Raw genomic sequence first — 20,956 nt, 5'->3', positions numbered from 1 at the left:
CTTACCCCGAACTCTTCTACACTAAAACGGTCCTCTCCTTTGTCTTGGTTCTTGCCGATCTACAGCCTATCCCCTGACCTTATAACCCCTAACCTTGAACTCTCCGACTATAGAAGGGTCCTCTCCTTCGTCCTGGTTCCTCCCACGGTACAGCTTGAAGGTCTGGCAGAAATCTGACAGCCCCTCAAATCCCTCTGTCTTCTCCAGTGGCCTGTCATACACCTAGAGTAGAGGCGGAGGTGGAGGCGGAGAGGAAGAGAGAGAAATTAGGGGAGAGAGAGAGAAAGTGAAAGAGAGAGAGAGAGAGAAAGAGAGAGAGACAGAAAGAGAGAGAGAGAGAGAGAGAGAGAGAGAGAGAGAGAGAGAGAGAGAGAGAGAGAGAGTGAGACAGACAGACAGACAGACAGACAGACAGACAGGCAGGCAGACAGACAGACAGACAGACAGACAGACAGACAGACAGACAGACAGACAGACAGACAGACAGACAGACAGACAGACAGACAGACAGACAGACAGACAGACAGAGAGATAGAGACAGAGAGAGAGAGAGACAGGGACAAAGTGAGAGCAGAAATCCTGTAAGTGTGTATACATGACAGAGCTGGTGTGTTTTTATATGCAGGTCTGTGATATGAACAATTACATCTAAGGAAAATATTTCTGTTCTATTTCTTTCATTTAAATATTTCAACCCAACGGTGTTGACTGCTGCAAACGTGACCTTTAATGTTGAGTGGGTCTTGGAAACAAACCTGATCCACACACACACACACACACACACGGTTTTGAAAGTAGACTTGATCCAATATGGGTGGAATTAGTCTGGATGAAGTTCAGGTGTGATGTCATGCAAAGTAGATGAGGTTCAGGTATGATGTCATGCAGAGTGGATGAGGTTCAGGTATGATAACATGCAGAGTGGATGAGGTTCAGGTATGATAACATGCAGAGTGGATGAGGTTCAGGTATGATAACAAGCAGAGTGGATGAGGTTCAGGTATGCTAACATGCAGAGTAGATGAGGTTCAGGTATGATGTCATGCAGAGTGGATGAGGTTCAGGTATGGTGTCATGTAGAGTGGATGAGGTTCAGGTATGATAACATTCAGAGTGGATGAGGTTCAGGAATGATAACATGCAGAGTGGATGAGGTTCAGGTATGATAACATGCAGAGGATAAGGTTCAGGTATGATGTCATGCATAGTGGATGAGGTTCATGTATGATGTCATGCAGAGTGGATGAGGATCAGGTATTATAACATGCAGAGTGGATGAGGTTCAGGTATGATAACATGCAGAGTGGATGACGTTCAGGTATGATGTCATGCAGAGTGGATGAGGATCAGGTATGATAACAAGCAGAGTGGATGAGGTTCAGGTATGATAACATGGAGAGTTGATGAGGTTCAAGTATGATAACATGCAGAGTGGATGAGGTTCAGGTATGATAACATGCAGAGTGGATGAGGTTCAGGTATGATAACAAGCAGAGTGGATGAGGATCAGGTATGCTAACATGCAGAGTGGATGAGGTTCAGGTATGATGTCATGCAGAGTGGATGAGGTTCAAGTATGATAACATGCAGAGTGGATGAGGTTCAGGTATGATAACATGCAGAGTGGATGAGGTTCAGGTATGATAACATGCAGAGTGGATGAGGTTCAGGTATGATGTCATGCAGAGTGGATGAGGTTCAGGTATGATGTCATGCAGAGTGGATGAGATGCATGCGTGTGTCAGTAGTAGCAGAGGAAGGGCTGTGTAAACGTACAATGCCTCTGACACGTTGTGTAAATTTACAGTGTGTATATCACTCTACGACACAACCCTCTCTATCTCTCTCTCTCTCCCTCTCTCTCCCTCTCTCTCCCTCTCTCTCTCCCCCCCTCTCTCTCTTAGAGTTGGATCAGTGTCAGGTATAGATTGAGAGTGCTGGAAAATGGAACCAAGTGGGATACAGTGTAGGAGAAAGGATGAGGGCAGGCGGAGGGGGTGAGTCGAAGGGCGTGGGAGAAAGGATGAAGGGTGAGAAAATAGGAGGAGACCAGAAAGGGGGAAAAAAATGAGGGGGTGAGGTGCTGGAAAGAACTGCTCACTACCAGGGGACACAACAGAGGCATACCAGACCAGGGTGAGAGACGGGGGCGGAACGGGTGAGTAGAGGGGTGAGGGCGGGCTGGCTGTCTGGCGTCTGGGAATGACGACGGAATAACGTTCCCTGTCTATCCCCCTGCGGCATACCCCACATGGAATCCCCGGAAAGTTTGGAAAGTCAAAGCAGTTTCTTTAAGATGTGTGTGTCTTATATTAAAAGGACCAGGGAAGGATAGAGAGGGGGCCAGAGGTGAGGTGTGGAATTGTGGGTAATGTAGGAGAGGTGACCTGTTTATACAGGGGTCCTGTGGTCCTGTGGGGTTCAGACGGTAGAACATAGTTCTCACACACACACACACACACACACACGTTCCTACCTGTAGTGTGTCACATCCCTTCTCCAGGTAGTTTCCACACTTGTTCGTCTCTCCGGTCGAAGCATAGAATTTAGACCACCAGTCCATCACTTCCTCCTCCTGATAGGGGACACACAGAGGTCAAAGGTGAGGGTAAGGGTCTTCCTCCTGCCCAAACACATTATACACTTTACAGGACTGGTCTTTTTATTAGAAGATTGTTTGAAGAAAATGATTTCTCTCGATTGTTACACCTAGCCCAACTTACCCACTGTAGCAGCTGAGGCCAGCCGAGGGCAAAGCAAGAGATCGAGGAGATGTTATTAGATTTTTTTTTAAAGTAAAGATGAAAGAAAATATTAAATCTTAAACCAAAGTCCAAAGTGAATGTTATCATGACACAACAGGTTCAAAGATGTGTTCACATTGACAACGTTCAGTTGGTTACTAGTTAGAGTTGGGTACTAGTTACAGTTGGTTACTAGTTACAGTTGGGTACTAGTTACAGTTGGTTACTAGTTACAGTTGGGTACTAGTTACAGTTGGTTACTAGTTAGAGTTGGTTACTAGTTACAGTTGGTTACTAGTTACAGTTGGTTACTAGTTACTACTTACAGTTGGTTACTGGTTACAGTTGGTTACTAGTTACTGGTTACAGTTACTAGGTAATTCAGGTTCTAATTTGGATATATTTCGAGTCGACCACATGAGAATTGTATGACAGTTTGGAACACAGACACTGGTCTGCTGGTGTTCAACATTTGTGCAGTAATCATCTTAGTTAAGAGTTTATTTATATTTTGAAATAAACCAAGAGGGAAATGACTGACATGAAGTGACTCTAGAGTTTTGAATACAGACACGGGTCTGTGTGTTTTGTCAAGAAGACGTTTTCTCACAGTCTGGTTGACGACGTCGTCCAAGACTCTGACGTACAGAGAACAAGGACTACAAAGACCAGACACTCTCTAGGGACAGATCAGCTTAAAACTGTCCCTCACTCTCTCAAACACACACACACACACACACACACACACACACACACACCACCATCATGTCACTCCACACTCCGCCTGTCTGCCTGCGACCTTCAACCCTGACAGGAACAGAAAGTTCAAACACTCTCATGACGCAATACACACCTTTCCTTTAGTGTGTGTGTGTGTGTGTGTGTGTGTGTGTGTGTGTGTGCGTGTGTGTGTGTGGCGCCAGGACTGGCATGATTCTGGATCTGGAGGCAATCAACAATGAAAAAAAAAAACAGGCAGGCGGCATGATTTTTAGGGCAGACGTGTGTGTGTGTGTGTGTGTGTGTGTGTGTGTTGGGTGGTGACGTGACCTTCAGTGTGATGTAGAACTGATGAGATGGGCTACAATGCAGTCCACACATTACAATTAGTTGGTGATAGATTGATTTTTGTTGTAACAGTGGTTTTTACAGAGACTTGTCTACTGCTCATGCCCAGTCACTTGGGTGTGTGTGTGTTTGTGTGTGTGTGTGTGTGTGTCTCACACCCGACCGCAAGGCGCTACAGAGGGTAGTGAGTACAGCCCAGTACGTCACTGGGGCCGAGCTCCCTGCCATTCAAAACCTCTATACCAGGCGGAAAGGTTCCAAGATATGGGAACATAGCTAAAAAGAAATCCCAATTAGACTAATATTGCAAATTTACTTACGATGTACACTGAACATAAAAATAAACTGAACATGCAACAATTTCCAAGATTTTTCTGAGTTACAGTTCATATAAGGAAATCAGTCAATTAGACCCTAATCTATGGATTTCACATGACTGGGCAGGGGTGCAGGGGACCCATGTCCAGCCAATCAGAATGAGTTTTTCTCCAAAAAAAAAGGCTTTATTATAGACAGAAATACTCCTTTTATTGTCCCCAGCACAAGGTGCACCTGTGTAATGATCATGTTGTTTAATCAGCTTCTTGATATGCAACACCTGTCAGGTGGATGGATTATCTTGACAAAGGAGAGATGCTCACTAACAGGGAATGTAAACAAATTTGTGCACAGAATTTGAGAGAAATAAGCATTCTCTTTTTTGTGAGAATGGAACATTTCTGGGGGAAAAAATTCCCCAGCTCATGAAGCACTTCACATGTTAAATGTATATGTTTGTTCAGTGCAGATCAAAACACGAGCGAACTGTTGGAATCATAGAAATACATTATACATTTTTTTCTGATACAATGGTTGACGTTGTTTGTTAAAGGTTTTGTTTTTTCCGTTTAATGTTTTGAGGTTGGACTTTAATCACGTTTAACACAGTAAAACGTAGCGTTTGCTGTCATCTCGTTAGTCAGGACTGTGTTACACCTGTTCTGTCTTGTCCACCTCGTTAGCAGGAAGGTATTGCACCTGTGCTGGCCCAGGTGCTAATTAAGAGCGTCTGGCCCAGGTGCTAATTAAGAGCGGCTGGCCCAGGTGATAATTAAGAGCGGCTGGCCCAGGTGCTAATTAAGAGCGGCTGGCCCAAGTGCTAATTTTGAGCGGCTGGCCCAGGTGCTAATTAACAGCGGCTGGCCCAGGTGCTAATTAAGAGCGGCTGGCCCAGGTGCTAATTAAGAGCGGTTGGTCCAGGTGCTAATTAAGAGCGGCTGGCCCAGGTGCTAATTAAGAGCGGCTGGCCCAGGTGCTAATTAAGAGCGGCTGGCCCAGGTGCTAATTAACAGCGGCTGGCCCAGGTGCTAATTAACAGCGGCTGGCCCAGGTGCTAATTTAGAGCGGCTGGCCCAGGTGCTAATTAAGAGCGGGCTGGCCCAGGTGCTAATTAAGAGCGGGCTGGCCCAGTGCTCCAGCTGTCTTGAGAGATGTGGAGGGTCAACACCTTTTTAGTTGGTGCTCCCTATTGGATTTCTCGAAAAGCTTTTATCTGATCTTGTTTTCGTTTTGCTCAATGTTTTGTTTTGTTTCCTGTCTTTACGTTTGATGTGGGTTTTTCTTTTGTTTTCCTCTTAGTGGACGCACACGGTGGGCGTCTTTTAGGTCCCAGTTGTTGTTGCTAGGCAACTTTCAGTGGACATCACCCCATCATGAGTGTCATCACCCCCATCAGAACCTTCTCCTAAAACCCTACCTGTTTAGTTTTGGTTGCAGTCAGTGACTCTTTGTTAGTTCCCCCCTTTTTTTGTTTGAGAGACTATTATTTGGTTTTCTTGCTGGGGAAACGTAACAGTTGTTTTGCATGACAGGGTAGGAACCAAAGTGTTTATCAGCGTTTCCCGTGGAACCCTTATTGCATTTGAATGTTACGTTCATGGTGTTTGCACACAATATATCTCAGGTATTTGTTTTCATTTTATACAGTCATGATTGCACATCATTATCAAGGCTGTCAATAATTATGGACCTGACTGAGATCCCCCCCCCCCCCAAAAAAAAATAAATAAATAAATAAGTGACAATAAAAGACGAGTGGAAGGAAGGAAATAAAGTTGAATTTAGTTCTAGAAGTATTGGAGTCTTGCTTCACTGAGATCTAGAACGTTGACCAACATTCCTACAAGTATTGGAGTCTTGCTTCACTGAGATCTAGAACGTTGACCAACATTCCTACAAGTATTGGAGTCTTGCTTCACTGAGATCTAGAACGTTGACCAACATTCCTACAAGTATTGGAGTCTTGCTTCACTGAGATCTAGAACGTTGACCAACAATCCTACAAGTATTGGAGTCTTGCTTCACTGAGATCTAGAACATTGACCAACATTCCTACAAGTATTGGAGTCTTGCTTCACTGAGATCTAGAACGTTGACCAACATTCCTACAAGTATTGGAGTCTTGCTTCACTGAGATCTAGAACGTTGACCAACAATCCTACAAGTATTGGAGTCTTGCTTCACTGAGATCTAGAACATTGACCAACATTCCTACAAGTATTGGAGTCTTGCTTCACTGAGATCTAGAACGTTGACCAACATTCCTACAAGTATTGGAGTCTTGCTTCACTGAGATCTAGAACGTTGACCAACATTCCTACAAGTATTGGAGTCTTGCTTCACTGAGATCTAGAACGTTGACCAACATTCCTACAAGTATTGGAGTCTTGCTTCACTGAGATCTAGAACATTGACCAACATTCCTACAAGTATTGGAGTCTTGCTTCACTGAGATCTAGAACGTTGACCAACATTCCTACAAGTATTGGAGTCTTGCTTCACTGAGATCTAGAACGTTGACCAACATTCCTACAAGTATTGGAGTCTTGCTTCACTGAGATCTAGAACGTTGACCAACATTCCTACAAGTATTGGAGTCTTGCTTCACTGAGATCTAGAACGTTGACCAACATTCCTACAAGTATTGGAGTCTTGCTTCACTGAGATCTAGAACGTTGACCAACATTCCTACAAGTATTGGAGTCTTGCTTCACTGAGATCTAGAACGTTGACCAACATTCCTACAAGTATTGGAGTCTTGCTTCACTGAGATCTAGAACGTTGACCAACATTCCTACAAGTATTGGAGTCTTGCTTCACTGAGAATCCAGAACGTTGACAAACATTCCTACAAGTATTGGAGTCTTGCTTCACTGAGAATCCAGAACGTTGACCAACATTCCTCCTCACCCTAAACCACACACTGCTGCAGAGTTCACTCTCCGTAATATGTAACAGTTTTAGGATATCATGTTTAAAGGCCTGGGTAAGAAGGAAAACCGTCTGAGGAGAGACAGAGAGTCTGGATTAAAGGCCTGGGTAAGAAGGAAAACCCGTCGTAGCTGGAAGTGTATGGAGAATATCTGAGGAGAGACAGACAGTCTGGATTAAAGGCCTTGGTAAAACCCGTCGTAGCTGGTAGTGAAGGGAGAATATCTGAGGAGAGACAGACAGTCTGGATTAAAGGCCTCAGTAAAACCCATCTAGCTGGTAGTGAAGGGAGAATATCTGAGGAGAGACAGACAGTCTGGATTAAAGGCCTCAGTAAAACCCATCTAGCTGGTAGTGAAGGGAGAATATCTGAGGAGAGACAGACAGTCTGGATTAAAGGCCTCAGTAAAACCCATCTAGCTGGTAGTGAAGGGAGAATATTTGAGGAGAGACAGACAGTCTGGATTAAAGGCCTGGGTAAAACCCATCTAGCTGGAAGTGTATGGAGAATATCTGAGGAGAGACAGACAGTCTGGATTAAAGGCCTCAGTAAAACCCATCTAGCTGGTAGTGAAGGGAGAATATCTGAGGAGAGACAGACAGTCTGGATTAAAGGCCTCAGTAAAACCCATCTAGCTGGAAGTGTATGGAGAATATCTGAGGAGAGACAGACAGTCTGGATTAAAGGCCTCAGTAAAACCCATCTAGCTGGAAGTGTATGGAGAATATCTGAGGAGAGACAGACAGTCTGGATTAAAGGCCTGGGTAAAACCCATCTAGCTGGTAGTGAAGGGAGAATATCTGAGGAGAGACAGACAGTCTGGATTAAAGGCCTCAGTAAAACCCATCTAGCTGGTAGTGAAGGGAGAATATCTGAGGAGAGACAGACAGTCTGGATTAAAGGCCTCGGTAAAACCCATCTAGCTGGAAGTGAAGGGAGAATATCTGAGGAGAGACAGACAGTCTGGATTAAAGGCCTGGGTAAAACCCATCTAGCTGGTAGTGAAGGGAGAATATCTGAGGAGAGACAGACAGTCTGGATTAAAGGCCTGGGTAAAACCCATCTAGCTGGTAGTGAAGGGAGAATATCTGAGGAGATACAGTCAGGATTAAGTTGTTCCCTAAACAGTGATCTAAGGAAAGTTTTGTGGTGTTAACTCTCTTGGTTACGGTTAGGTCAGAATATACATATAATTAACAGCTAAGGATAGAAAACACTCTAATGTTTCCAAAACTGTAAAGATATTGTCTGAGTATAACAGAACTGATGTGCAGGCGAAAGCCTGAGAAAAATCCAATCCGGAAGTGCCCCAGGTTTTGAAAGCGCTGCGTTCCAATGACTCCCTATTCAGCTGTGAATGTACCATCAACGAGCTTACGCTTTCTACGTATTCCCCAAGGTGTCTACAGCACTGTGACGTAGTTTTACGCATTGATGTTGAAGAATAGTCGTATGGGGGGGCACAGTGTGTAAGTGGTCACATGGTGGCTTCGAGAGAGATTCTCGCGTAAAATACAGAGGTAGCCATTACTCCAATCGGTCCTACTGAAAAACCAATTGTCCCGGTGGATGGATATATTATTGAATAGATATTAGAAAAACACCTTGAGGATGGATTATAAACAACGTTTGCCATGTTTCTGTCGATATTATGGAGCTAATTTGGAATATTTTTTCGCCGTGTTCGTGACTGCAATTTCCGGTCGATTTCTCAGCCAAACGTGAAGAACAAACGGAGCTATTTTGCCTACAAAAATAATGTTTTGGGAAAAAATGAACTTTGGCTATCTACCTGGGAGTTTCGTGAGTGAAAACATTCCAAGTTCATCAAAGGTAAACGATTTAATTTGATTGCTTTTCTGATTTGTGACAAGGTTGCCTGCTGCTAGCAAGGCATAATGCTATGCTAGGCTATCGATAAACTTACACAAATGCTTGTCTAGCTTTGGCTGTAAAGCATATTTAGAAAATCTGAGATGACAGGGTGATTAACAAAAGGCTAAGCTGTGTCTCAATATATTTCATTTGTGATTTTCATGAATATGAATATTTTCTAGGGATATTTATGTCCGTTGCGTTATGCTAATTAATGTCAGGCGATGATTACGCTCCCTCATGCGGGATGGGGAATATCAAGAACAACAAGACCTGTATGCAAATATTCAAAATTATTATATTTTTTACGAATCGCTTACATTTTGTTCAATATGGGGAAAAAGCTACATTTGACAGAATGCATTAGTTTAACCCTCAAGTTGACCCCGAGGGTCTTCAAAAAGATGCCAAACAAATTAAATGGTTGGTGGAAATATAATGACCTATTCTAAGCACTAAAAAAGGTGGTGGGAATATAATGATCTATTCTAAGCACTAAAAAAGGTTAAAATAATACATGAACATGGTTTCCAGAGAAAAGTGAAATATTCTTTAGTATCTGGGAGACTTCAATTCAACTCTCTGGAATTTATTTGAATTGCACTGGATTAAATTCAGATTGTACATCTTGTGGGGTAATTCAATTCAGATTGTACATCTTGTGGGGTAATTCAATTCAGATTGTACATCTTGTGGGGTAATTCAATTCAGATTGTACATCTTGTGGGGTAATTCAATTCAGATTGTACATCTTGTGGGGTAATTCAATTCAGATTGTACATCTTGTGGGGTAATTCAATTCAGATTGTACATCTTGTGGGGTAATTCAATTCAGATTGTACATCTTGTGGGGTAATTCAATTCAGATTGTACATCTTGTGGGGTAATTCAATTCAGATTGTACATCTTGTGGGGTAATTCAATTCAGATTGTACATCTTGTGGGGTAATTCAATTCAGATTGTACATCTTGTGGGGTAATTCAATTCAGATTGTACATCTTGTGGGGTAGTTCAGTTCAAATTGTACATCTTGTGGGGTAATTCAATTCAGATTGTACATCTTGTGGGGTAATTCAATTCAGATTGTACATCTTGTGGGGTAATTCAATTCAGATTGTACATCTTGTGGGGTAATTCAATTCAGATTGTACATCTTGTGGGGTAATTCAATTCAGATTGTACATCTTGTGGGGTAATTCAATTCAGATTGTACATCTTGTGGGGTAATTCAATTCAGATTGTACATCTTGTGGGGTAATTCAATTCAGATTGTACATCTTGTGGGGTAATTCAATTCAGATTGTACATCTTGTGGGGTAATTCAATTCAGATTGTACATCTTGTGGGGTAATTCAATTCAGATTGTACATCTTGTGGGGTAATTCAATTCAGATTGTACATCTTGTGGGGTAATTCAATTCAGATTGTACATCTTGTGGGGTAATTCAATTCAGATTGTACATCTTGTGGGGTAGTTCAGTTCAAATTGTACATCTTGTGGGGTAATTCAATTCAGATTGTACATCTTGTGGGGTAATTCAATTCAGATTGTACATCTTGTGGGGTAATTCAATTCAGATTGTACATCTTGTGGGGTAGTTCAGTTCAAATTGCAACTCATAACTTGGATAGGAGTCAATTCCAAAATGGTGAATTGAGGCCAACCCTGCTGTAGACTGATCCAAGGTCAGTTTTAAGGGAGTTGTCCCCACCTCTTTCAATGGTTTAGGGGGAGTGTAAACTAATCCTAGATCAATATAATCCCAGCCCCCCCCCCCCCCCCCCTCCCCAACACACCCACACTTTTGTGAAGAGGGCACGGCAATGCCTCTTCCACCTCAGGAGGCTGAAGAGATTTGATTGGCTGCATCACCACTTGCTATGGCAACTGTAGCAAAGTGAGGCTACTTTGAAGAATCTCAAATATAAAATATATTTGTATTTGTTTAGCACATTTTTTGGTTACTACATGATTCCATTTGTGTTATTTCCTAGTTTTGATGTCTTCACTATTATTCTACAATGTAGAAAATAGTACCAACAAACATTTCAGAAAAACCCTTGAATGAGTAAGTGTGTCCAAACGTTTGACTGGTTCTGTATCTACACTGACACCCCAACAAACACCCTCACACACAGTCACACTGACAGCGATCTAAGGCAGTTTCTGTTCATATGAAATACTACGCAACTTGTTGCCATTGTGAACACACAGTCAACAAGTTGTTTCATACCTTCAATGTGAAAGGAGGATTTCAGAGGTTGAAAACATGCATTAGTTGTCAATAAGAATCACATGATCAAAAAACAGCCACAGCGAAGATCTTTTCGTTACGACACACAAGAACCATAATTATTCTGTCCCAATAGGAATATGCACAAGACAATACGTAGTTAAGTGATTTATTGAGAGAGAGGAAAGGGTTCTGAGAGGAGAGAAGAGAGGGATAGAGAGAAGAGGAGAGAAGAAGAGAGGGATAGAGAGAAGAAGAGGAGAGAAGAAGAGAGGGCTAGAGAGAAGAAGAGGAGAGAAGAAGAGGAGAGAAGAAGAAGAGAGAAGAAGAGAGGGATAGAGAGAAGAAGAAGAGAGAAGAAGAGAGGGATAGAGATAAGAAGAGGAGAGAAGAAGAGAGAGCTAGAGAGAAGAGAAGAAGAGAGAGAAGAAGAGAGGGATAGAGAGGGATGGAGAGAAGAAGAGAGGAATGGAGGTGGGGCGAAAGAAGAAAGAGAGGGATAGAGGGGGATGGAGAGAGGGATAGGGATGGAGAAAGGGATATAGATGGATGCAGAGAGGGATGAGAGAAGACGAGCGGGGTAGATAGGGATAGAGATGGAGAGAGGGATGGAGAGAGGGATAGAGATGGGTGGAGAGAGGGATGGGAGAGGGATAGAGAGGGATGAAGAGAGGGATAGAGAGGGATGGAGAGGAGTAGAGAGGGATGAGAGAGGGATGAGAGAAGAAGAGAGGGGTAGAGAGGGATGGAGAGAAGAAGAGAGGGTAGAGAGGGATGGAGAGAAGAAGAGAGGGTAGGGAGGGATGGAGAGGACAGGAATAGAGGGATGGAGAGAAGAAGAGAGGGTAGAGAGGTATGGAGAGAAGAAGAGAGGGGTAGAGAGGGATGGAGAAGGGTGGAGAGAAGAAGAGCGGTAGAGAGGGATGGAGAGAAGAAGAGAGGGGTAGAGAGGGATGGAGAGAAGAAGAGAGGGGTAGAGAGGGATGGAGAGAAGAAGAGAGGGGTAGAGAGGGATGGAGAGGGATGGAGAGGGATAGAGATAAGAAGAGAGGGGTAGAGAGGGATGGAGAGAAGAAGAGAGGGTAGAGAGGGATGGAGAGAAGAAGAGAGGGGTAGAGAGGGATGGAGAGAAGAAGAGAGGGGTAGAGAGGGATGGAGAGGGATGGAGAGGGATAGAGATAAGAAGAGAGGGGTAGAGAGGGATGGAGAGAAGAAGAGAGGGTAGAGAGGGATGGAGAGAAGAAGAGAGGGGTAGAGAGGGATGGAGAGAAGAAGAGAGGGTAGAGAGGTATGGAGAGAAGAAGAGAGGGGTAGAGAGGGATGGAGAGAAGAAGAGAGGGGTAGAGAGGGATGGAGAGAAGAAGAGCGGTAGAGAGGGATGGAGAGAAGAAGAGAGGGTAGAGAGGGATGGAGAGAAGAAGAGAGGGGTAGAGAGGGATGGAGAGAAGAAGAGAGGGTAGAGAGGTATGGAGAGAAGAAGAGAGGGGTAGAGAGGGATGGAGAAGGGTGGAGAGAAGAAGAGCGGTAGAGAGGGATGGAGAGAAGAAGAGAGGGGTAGAGAGGGATGGAGAGAAGAAGAGAGGGGTAGAGAGGGATGGAGAGAAGAAGAGAGGGGTAGAGAGGGATGGAGAGAAGAAGAGAGGGTAGAGAGGTATGGAGAGAAGAAGAGAGGGGTAGAGAGGGATGGAGAAGGGTGGAGAGAAGAAGAGCGGTAGAGAGGGATGGAGAGAAGAAGAGAGGGGTAGAGAGGGATGGAGAGAAGAAGAGAGGGGTAGAGAGGGATGGAGAGAAGAAGAGAGGGGTAGAGAGGGATGGAGAGAAGAAGAGAGGGGTAGAGAGGGATGGAGAGAAGAAGAGAGGGTAGAGAGGGATGGAGAGAAGAAGAGAGGGATGGAGAGGGATGGAGAGAAGAAGAGAGGGATGGAGAGGGATGGAGAGAAGAAGAGAGGGGTAGAGAGGGATGGAGAGGGATGGAGAGAAGAAGAGAGGGGTAGAGAGGGATGGAGAGAAGAAGAGAGGGGTAGAGAGGGATGGAGAGAAGAAGAGAGGGGTAGAGAGGGATGGAGAGAAGAAGAGAGGGATGGAGAGAAGAGGCTCATACGTACATGTTGGCTGGAGGAGCCAGAGATGTTAATAATTGCAGAACTGGTTCCGTCTGTAAACTACAACAAGAACCACAACCACAACACAACCACACAAACTAGTGTTAGCACTAAACAGGTTAGGATTAGACCACAGCATTCACCTTTGACGACAAGTAAAACAGAATTTATCAAAAGTTAGCTTGCACTGTATACCGTAAGGCGAATTAATCTATAGTATTCACATACATTTAGACCACACAAACACACACACACTCAGAATAGAATAGACATTCAATGGACGATCACAGTCAGCCAGTCTTCTAAGAGAACAGCCAAAACACATCTGCAATAAATACAGGATCTATACAGTATCGTAATCGGACAGGCAAAGACATTTTACGGTGTAAACATTGATAACATTGACAGAGAGGCTGATGGGAGTTCCTTGAGGTACATCATGACAACAGCAGACGGAGAAACATAACGCCCACGATGAAAATGTGACAGCAGCACATTAATAAATGGTTGTAGCATGACAAGTGTTTAAATGACGCAGAGTTGTGAAGATGAGAACATTGGGAATGAAGTCAGGGCATTGCTAGTTTTGTGGTCCAGCGCATTTTGGGTGTAATCGTAGAATTATGACAGAAAAAGAGAGCTAGTGTTGTTGTTGGCTTCTTACAAACAAGACACACAAAGAGCCAAACAGTAAAATTACACCCTCACACCCCCCTCAAGCCCTCACCCCCTCACCCTCACGCCCTTCTCAAGCCCTCACACCCTCAAGCCCTCACACCCCCCTCAAGCCCTCACACCCTCAAGCCCTCATACCCTCCTCAAGCCCTCACACCCTCACGCCCTCACACCCTCACGCCCTCACGCCCCCCTCAAGCCCTCACACCCCCCTCAAGCCCTCACACCCCCCTCAAGCCCCCTCAAGCCCTCACACCCTCAAGCCCTCACGCCCCCCTCAAGCACTCACGCCCCCCTCAAGCCCTCATGCTATCACACCCTCAATCCCTCACGCCCCCCTCAAGCCCTCACGCTGCCCTCACTCCCCCCTTAAGCCCTCACTCCCTCAACAAGCACTCGAAACAACCCGATCACCCTCCCAGGTTGCCTCAATATACTAATACAATAATAATATACTCCACCATCCATTCTCCCTACTCTCCATTAGTCTGTAAGACACTTTGTCTAGTGTGAGAGACTCCACCCACTGTAGAGACTCCACCCACTGTGTAGAGACTCCACCCACTGTGTAGAGACTCCACCCACTGTAGAGAGACCACTCACTGTAGAGAGACTCGACCCACTGTAGAGAGACTCGACCCACTGTAGAGAGACTCGACCCACTGTAGAGAGACTCGACCCACTGTAGAGAGACTCGACCCACTGTAGAGAGACTCGACCCACTGTAGAGAGACTCGACCCACTGTAGAGAGACTCGACCCACTGTAGAGAGACTCCACCCACTGTAGAGAGACTCCACCCACTGTAGAGAGACTCCACCCACTGTAGAGAGACTCCACCCACTGTAGAGAGACTCCACCCACTGTAGAGAGACTCCACCCACTGTAGAGAGAGACCACCCACTGTAGAGAGACCACCCACTGTGTAGAGACTCCACCCACTGTGTAGAGACTCCACCCACTGTGTAGAGACTCCACCCACTGTAGAGAGACCACCCACTGTAGAGAGACCACCCACTGTGTAGAGACTCCACCCACTGTAGAGACCTCACCCACTGTAGAGACTCCACCCACTGTACAGAGACTCCACCCACTGTACAGAAACTCCACCCACTGGACAGAGACTCCACCCACTGGACAGAGACCCACCCACTGCAGAGCGACTCCACCCACTGCATAGAGACTCCACCCACTGTGTAGAGACTCCACCCACTGGACAGAGACTCCACCCACTGGACAGAGACTCCACCCACTGGACAGAGACTCCACCCACTGGACAGAGACCCCACCCACTGCAGAGCGACTCCACACACATCGTAGAGACTCCACTCTAAGAAGTGGGCTACAAGTGAAGACGGACACATCGGGGACTCAGCTGCACGTGGGTCCCTCTTATCGAATTCCCGAGCCGCACATTGAAGTGGACAGCTGTCCACATTTACTTTCCGCCAGCCAACAAGATGAGTAACGATCTGCAAAAAGCTTGGTGCCCTGGGGGGATAGCAGGTGGTCTTGGTGCCCTGGCAGGTGGTCTTGGTGCCCTGGCAGGTGGTCTTGGTGCCCAGGCAGGTGGCCTTGGTGCCCTGGCAGGTGGTCTTGTTTGCCCTGGCAGGTGGTCTTGATGCCCTGGCAGGTGGTCTTGGTGCCCTGGCAGATGGTCCTGGTGCCCTGGCAGATGGTCCTGGTGCCCTGGCAGATGGTCCTGGTGCCCTGGCAGATGGTCTTGGTGCCCTGGCAGGTGGTCTTGGTGGGATAGCAGATGGTCTTGGTGACCTAGCAGATGGTCTTGGTGCCCTGGCAGGGGGTCTTGGTGGGATAGCAGATGGTCTTGGTGGGATAGCAGATGGCCTTGGTGCCCTAGCAGATGGCCTTGGGGCCCTAGCAGATGGTCTTGGTGGGATAACAGATGGTCTTGGTGGGATAGCAGATGGTCTTGGTGCCCTAGCAGATGGCCTTGGTGCCCTAGCAGATGGCCTTGGTGACCTAGCAGATGGCCTTGGTGACCTAGCAGATGGCCTTGGTGACCTAGCAGATGGCCTTGGTGACCTAGCAGATGGCCTTGGTGACCTAGCAGATGGTCTTGGTGACCTAGCAGATGGCCTTGGTGCCCTAGCAGATGGTCTTGGTGCCCTAGCAGATGGCCTTGGTGCCCTAGCAGATGGCCTTGGTGCCCTAGCAGATTATGCACCTCTTGAAGGCCAAATGGCCTTGCCCCTAAAATCACAACATTCCAGGCCTGACACACCCACAGTAGTGTATAACTAACTTTGTAGGGACACACGACTCAGTCCCATTCAAAATCATATATTCCCAAACCCTGAAACCTAACTCAAACCCCAAACTGAAAGCCTAACCTTAACCCTAAACCTATCTCCTAACCCCGTCTCCTGACCCCGTCTCCTGAACCCGTCTCCTGACCCAGTCTCCTGACCCCGTCTCCTGACCCAGTCTCCTAACCCCATCTCCTAACCCCGTCTCCTAACCCCGTCTCCTAACCCCGTCTCCTAACCCCGTCTCCTAACCCCGTCTCCTAACCCCATCTCCTAACCCCGTCTCCTAACCCATCTCCTAACCACATCTCCTAACCCTATCTCCTAAACCTAACCCCCTTAGAAATAGCATTTGACATTGCGAATGTCTCCAGTTGGTCAAATGTTTGTTTAGCTATTCCATCCACTACATCCTAAGGGACTTCTGGTCCTCTCTAGTATACTTAAACACGCCCACACACACAGTCCAGCGTAGAACTTATCATCAAAAAAGTAGGGATAGGATCACATGTTCCTGCTTTCCCTGCTTCCTGTGGTCCCAGGAGAGAGAGAGAGAGAGAGAGAGAGAGAGAGAGAGAGAGAGAGAGAGAGAGAGAGAGAGAGAGAGAGAGAGAGAGAGAGAGAGAGAGAGAGAGAGAGAGATAGAGAGAGAGAGAGAGAGAGGGACAGAGAGAGAGAGAGACAGAGAGAGAGAGAGAGTGAGAGAGAGACAGAGAGAGAGAGAGACAGAGAGAGAGAGAGAGATGAGAGAGAGAGATAGAGAGGAGAGAGAGAAGAGAGAGAGAGAGAGAGAGAGAGAGAGAGAGAGAGAGAGAGAGAGACAGAGAGAGAAGAGAGAGAGAGATAGAGAGGAGAGAGAAGAGAGAGAGAGAGAGAGAGAGAGAGAGGGAGAGAGAGCAGAGACAGAGAGAGAGAGAGAGAGAGAAAGAGAGAGAGAGAGAGAGGAGAGAGAGAGACAGAGGGTGAGAGAGAAAGAGAGAGAGAGAGAGAAAGAGAGAGAAGAGAGAAGAGAGAGGAGAGAGAGAGAGAGAGAGAGAGGGTGAGAGAGAGAGAGAGAGAGAGAGAGAGAGAGAGACAGAGAGAGAGAGAGAGAGAGAGAGAGAGAGAGAGAGGGTGTATATATATAAAATACTATCCTATGCATCATTTATTCATTTTTGTTAAAACGTTGGTAGAACTGAGCATTGGAACGATGCATTAAACAAAAACAAACAAATGTTTTTTATAGTATTTTGGGTCCCACAACCCCAAAGCCAGAGTTTGATGACAGCGCATTTTTTGTCCTATTACACCGGTCCCTTGGTGAGAAACCCTACGGCACCATGGCTCTTAGTTCAGACAGGTCTACTTATACACACTGGTTTCCTCGGGTCTCCATGTGGTTGCAGGCCTTTCATTTGTGTGAACCCCAAACGATGCATTTTTACTAAGCTGCTAAGTATTCAGACCTCTTGACATTTTTCCACATTTTGTTACGTTACAGCCTTATTCTAAAATGGATTTAAATAACAAAATGTCCTCATCAATCTACACACAATTACTATTAATGCAAATGTATAAAAAAAATACCTTATTTATACATAAGTATTCAGACACAGATGAGAAAGATGAACGGAGCAAAGTACAGAGAGATCCTTGATGAAACAGAGAGATCCTTGATGAAACAGAGATATCCTTGATGAAACAGAGAGATCCTTGATGAAACAGAGAGATCCTTGATGAAACAGAGAGATCCTTGATGAAACAGAGAGATCCTTGATGAAACAGAGAGGTCCTTGATGAAACAGAGATATCCTTGATGAAACAGAGAGGTCCTTGTTGAAGCAGAGAGATCCTTGATGAAACAGAGATATCCTTGATGAAACAGAGATATCCTTGATGAAACAGAGAGATCCTTGATGAAACAGAGATAGCCTTGATGAAACAGAGAGATCCTTGATGAAACAGAGATATCCTTGATGAAACAGAGAGGTCCTTGTTGAAGCAGAGAGATCCTTGATGAAACAGAGATATCCTTGATGAAAATCTGCTCCAGAGCTCCTCAGGACCTCAGACTGGTGGCGAAGGTTCACCTTCCCGACAGGACAACGACCCCAAGCACACAGCCAAGATAACGCAGGGGTGGCTTCGGGACAAGTCTCTAAATGTCCTTGAGTGGTCCAGCCAGAACTCGGACTTGAACCTGATCTAACATCTCTAGAGAGACCTGAAAATAGCTGTGCAGCGACGCTCCCCATCCAACCTGACAGAACTTGAGAGGATCTGCAGAGAAGAATGGGAGAAACTCCCCAAAATACAGGTGTGCCAAGCTTGTAGCGTCATACCCAAGAAGACTTGAGGCTGTAATCGCTGGTGAAGCTGCATCAACAAAGTACTGAGTAAAGGGTCTGAATACTTATGGAAATGTGATATTTCAATTTCTTATTTGCAAAACCGTTTATCCATTTTAGAATAAGTCAAAACATGTTTTAAAAAAGTGGGAAAAGTCTAGGGGTCTGAATACTTTCTGAATGCATTTGGAATTGTTTTAAGAAGGTCATACCAAGGATCATTAGTCTGATCTGGGCAGAAAGCTTCAGTTATTGTGAATCTAACTGCACTGTCCAATTACCAGTAGATATTACAGTGATAAAATACCATGCTGTTGTTTACTGAGGAGAGTGACCAACAACACGCTTTTATCACGAAAACTGGTTTGACACATTCACCTCTGAAGGTAAATAATGTACTTACAATCAGTAATGTGGCTCTGATTTGTCATCTGTTAACTACCCATATGAAACTAATAGTTAGACTGCTGCTGTGTTAACTAACCATATGAAACTAGGAGACAACTAACCATTTAAACTAGGAGACAACTAACCATATGAAACTAGGAGACAACTAACCATTTAAACTAGGAGACAACTAATCATATGAAACTAGGAGACAACTAACCATATGAAACTAGGAGACAACTAATCATATGAAACTAGGAGACTGCTGTTGTGTTAACTAACCATTTAAACTAGGAGACTGCTGTTGTGTTAACTAACCATATGAAACTAGGAGACAACTAACCATATGAAACTAGGAGACTGCTGTTGTGTTAACTAACCATTTAAACTAGGAGACTGCTGTTGTGTTAACTAACCATATGAAACTAGGAGACAACTAACCATATGAAACTAGGAGACAACTAACCATATGAAACTAGGAGACTGCTGTTGTGTTAACTAACCATTTAAACTAGGAGACTGCTGTTGTGTTAACTAACCATTTAAACTAGGAGACTGCTGTTGTGTTAACTAACCATTTAAACTAGGAGACAACTAACCATATGAAACTAGGAGACTGCTGTTGTGTTAACTAACCATTTAAACTAGGAGACTGCTGTTGTGTTAACTAACCATTTAAACTAGGAGACTGCTGTTGTGTTAACTAACCATTTAAACTAGGAGACTGCTGTTGTGTTAACTAACCATTTAAACTAGGAGACTGCTGTTGTGTTAACTAACCATTTAAACTAGGAGACAACTAACCATATGAAACTAGGAGACAACTAACCATTTAAACTAGGAGACAACTAACCATATGAAACTAGGAGACTGCTGTTGTGTTAACTAACCATTTAAACTAGGAGACTGCTGTTGTGTTAACTAACCATATGAAACTAGGAGACAACTAACCATATGAAACTAGGAGACTGCTGTTGTGTTAACTAACCATTTAAACTAGGAGACTGCTGTTGTGTTAACTAACCATTTAAACTAGGAGACAACTAACCATATGAAACTAGGAGACTGCTGTTGTGTTAACTAACCATTTAAACTAGGAGACTGCTGCTGTGTTAACTAACCATTTAAACTAGGAGACAACTAACCATATGAAACTAGGAGACTGCTGTTGTGTTAACTAACCATTTAAACTAGGAGACTGCTGTTGTGTTAACTAACCATTTAAACTAGGAGACTGCTGTTGTGTTAACTAACCATTTAAACTAGGAGACAACTAACCATATGAAACTAGGAGACTGCTGTTGTGTTAACTAACCATTTAAACTAGGAGACTGCTGTTGTGTTAACTAACCATTTAAACTAGGAGACTGCTGCTGTGTTAACTCATCATATGAAACTAAGAGGTACAGGGTAAAGCAATGTCAGTGGTTGGTTATCATAATGTCTTACTCCTATGTGAACCCTACTACTGCTCTCAAAACCTTTCCTCTCCTGCTCGGTCCTTTGTCAGGGAACTAAAACTAAAAACCGGCCAGCGTCTTAGATTGTCTCAATGTCTGTATGGGAGATCAGTTTGAAGGAAAACGTGACAAGGCTAGAGGAAAATGTGTGAGTGCCATTTTTTTTTTGTGTGTGTGTGTGTGTGTGTGTGTGTGTGTGTGTGTGTGTGTGCGTGCGTGCGTGCGTGTGTGTACAAACAGGAGCGTAACTAAACACGCTCCAACAATGATGATGCAGCCCACATTTCTGCAGATGGTGGTCATTGTAAAAACCGCAAGACTCGAGGTCGTCTCCACTCATTAAAACTCTCCCCCTCTCTCTTCCCTCTCTCTCTTTCCTTCTCTCTTCCCTCTCTCTCTTTCTCTTTCCTTCTCTCTTCCCTCTCTCTTTCTCTCCCCTCTCCCCTCTCTCTCTTCTCTTTCCTTCTCTCTTCCCTCTCTCTCTTTCTCTTTCCTTCTCTCTTCCCTCTCTCTCTTTCTCTTTCCTTCTCTCTTCCCTCTCTCTATTTCTCTCCCCTCTCC

At 44.9% G+C, this 20,956-nt stretch overlaps 1 protein-coding gene across 9 annotated transcripts in view; it reads right to left on the bottom strand.

The window, feature by feature from the left end:
* Positions 1–20,956, bottom strand: part of LOC139415802 (dysferlin, limb girdle muscular dystrophy 2B (autosomal recessive)) — a 163,041-nt gene that overhangs the window by 19,398 nt on the left and 122,687 nt on the right. For 5 of the 9 annotated variants that reach the window (XM_071163904.1, XM_071163905.1, XM_071163907.1 and 2 more), the window contains 2 exons: positions 2,477–2,575; positions 94–222 (listed from right to left, as the gene is read on the bottom strand). In XM_071163904.1, coding sequence (XP_071020005.1) covers positions 94–222; positions 2,477–2,575 — 228 coding nt within the window. Of the gene's footprint in view, positions 1–93; positions 223–2,476; positions 2,576–13,277; positions 13,335–20,956 lie in introns of all 9 variants that reach the window. The other 4 variants (XM_071163900.1, XM_071163902.1, XM_071163901.1 and 1 more) reach the window with 1 other exon arrangement.

Source organism: Oncorhynchus clarkii, chromosome 9 (assembly GCF_045791955.1).
Source record: "Oncorhynchus clarkii lewisi isolate Uvic-CL-2024 chromosome 9, UVic_Ocla_1.0, whole genome shotgun sequence".
Classification (NCBI taxonomy): Eukaryota; Metazoa; Chordata; class Actinopteri; order Salmoniformes; family Salmonidae; genus Oncorhynchus; species Oncorhynchus clarkii.
The sequence above is the reverse complement of the archived record's forward strand: the minus strand, read 5'-3'. Positions and strand labels throughout refer to the sequence as shown.